This window comes from Dendrobium catenatum, unplaced genomic scaffold, assembly GCF_001605985.2.
Source record: "Dendrobium catenatum unplaced genomic scaffold, ASM160598v2 original_scaffold_127638, whole genome shotgun sequence".
In the NCBI taxonomy this organism is placed as follows: Eukaryota; Viridiplantae; Streptophyta; class Magnoliopsida; order Asparagales; family Orchidaceae; genus Dendrobium; species Dendrobium catenatum.
In genome coordinates this window covers 1-2317 of record NW_021446073.1, presented here as the reverse complement: position 1 = coordinate 2317, position 2317 = coordinate 1, and the positions used below count along the sequence as shown (strand labels likewise).

The 2317-nt window shown below is 39.9% G+C and overlaps 1 protein-coding gene across 1 annotated transcript; it reads left to right on the top strand.

Annotated features, from left to right (window-relative positions):
• Positions 1 to 399: 399 nt before the first annotated feature.
• Positions 400 to 1638, top strand: LOC110110938 (uncharacterized mitochondrial protein AtMg00810-like). Its single transcript, XM_020842601.2, has one exon. The coding sequence runs from the start codon at positions 400 to 402 to the stop codon at positions 1636 to 1638; it is 1239 nt and encodes a 412-aa protein (XP_020698260.1).
• The last annotated feature ends 679 nt before the right edge of the window (positions 1639 to 2317 follow it).

Genomic DNA, 2317 nt, shown 5'->3' with positions numbered 1-2317 from the left:
CCAGCACCTGCAGCATACCTACCAAGATCACTACTACTCAACATCCAATGGTCACTCGCCTCAGAACCGGCTCACTCAAACCATGCAACAGACTCAACCTCATAAACCATCAGTCGGATAATAGCCCATCCGAGCCCACAACGTATCAGGAAGCATTCAAATTCCCGGCATGGAGTCAAGCCATGGCAACCTATCTTAGGATGTCGATGGACCTTCCGCACAAAACGACACACAGACGGCTCTATCGCTTGCTTCAAAGCCCGGCTCGTGGCTCAGGGTAATCATCAAGAACATGGCATAGATTACCTTGATACATTCAGCCCCGTAGCAAAACTACCTACGGTTCACATACTCATCATTGTTGCTCTCTTTAATAATTGGGATATCCAGCAATTCGACATGGAGAACTCTTTTCTCCATGGGAAGCTGTCGGAGACAGTATACATGAGACAGCCGAATGGATTTGAAGACACATCGAATCCAGATCACGTGTGTCTTCTCCAAAAGGTAATCTATGGCCTAAAACAGGCGCCAAGACAGTGGTACAACATGTTTACAGATCACGTACTCTCTCTTGGCTTCCACCACAGTCGAGCAGACCTGTCATTGCTCACTTACAAGAAAAACGACACGCAAATGTATCTGTTGGTATACGTCGATGACATATTGATCACCGGCAACAACAATCAAGCTATGTCCGATTTCACCTCTAAACTTGCAGCTCGTTTTAATTTGAAAAAACTTGGTCTTGCAAATCAATTTTTGGGTATTTCTATACGTCACACTAATCACTCTTATTTTCTTTCCCAGAAATCCTATGCGGTATCCATTCTCCAGCAAGCAGGGATGATGAACTGCAAAGCACTGGCTAATCCGACGTGTACAAAAACACCGTCTGACATTAAACCAGATGTGCTGCTCTCCGATCATATAACATTCCGGCGTATAACCAGATCACTACAATATTTAACCTTGACACGCCCGGGCATTGCCTTCGCAGTCAATGTTATCTCTCAACATATGCATAACCTGCTACCTACTCACTGCTATTTGTTAAAACGACTTCTCAGGTACATACGCAAGACGCTCGACTTCGGCCTTCCAGTTACCAAATCGGACCTCCAGCTGCGTTCGTTCTCCAATGCCGACTGGGCTAGAGACCCATCTACCATGAAGTCTACCACCGGGCATTGTACATTTCTTGGCAAGACACTCGTTTCATGGGCTGCCAAGAAACAAACGGTCGTAGCTCGATCTTCAACAGAATCGGAGTACAGGGAACTTGCAGCGGCAACCGCGGATCTCATTTGGATTAAACGATTGCTTACCAATTTTAACATTACACAAGATAGCCTAGCTGATCTATTCTGCGATAATACCTTCGCTATCGCATTAGCTAATAATCCTGTCTTTCACACCAGGATGAAGCACATTGAAATAGATCAACGATTTATTCGTGATCAAATTCATCACAACAACATACGCCTACATCCAATCAGCTCGATCGATCAAGTCGCTGACATCTTTACCAAGTATATGTCAACACCAAGATTTCAAGATCTTCGACTCAAACTGACGATCGTCCGAGATCCCTCAGTTTGCGGGGGAATATTAGAAGACAAATATAATAACACTTAGTACCACATCTCTTGTACTCTCACCATGGCTTCATCTCTGTAATAGAATCTATATATATGGCTATAACAAGACCATACAATAGTAATGAAATGATCTATTTTCCTTTTAGCTTAATCTCTACCCAGTTTCCTCTTATCCTTTGTTTCTACAGTATATTTTAGTATTTAAAAATATCATAAATATTTATGATATATAAAGATGTCTTAAATTTTTGAAGGAGATATGTGCTATTCTTAAATCTGAGGAGAATTAGGCGTTGAATATTATATGTTTTAATATTATTATATTTCATCTATGGATAATTTATATAAAAATTTTATGGAAAATAGAATAAATTATAAATTAACCCAACATAAACTAGTGATTACCTCAAGGCTCATTCCTACGGCATTTAGGTCATCTCCAATCAAACGATATTCTCCGGTTTGTAGTAGCCGTCTATTCAAATGAATGACAAATTGAACGTCATTTTCGTATTTTGAGTAGTGTGATGTTAGTATTGGCGTCGCACTACTCACAGCAGAGAGAAAACAAAAAAAATAAGTTTTGATGCAGGACTAAGCGAAATAAGTCATGCAAATAGAGATTTATGCTAAGATAACATCAAAAAGAACAAAATTTACTTAATAAAACATTAAGAACAATAAGAAAATTTGAACTATTAGATCATGTGATAGCA

Coding starts and splice junctions, on each gene's coding strand:
- LOC110110938 (XM_020842601.2), top strand. CDS start 400: ATGGAGAACTCTTTTCTCCATGGGAAGCTGTCGGAGACAGTATACATG.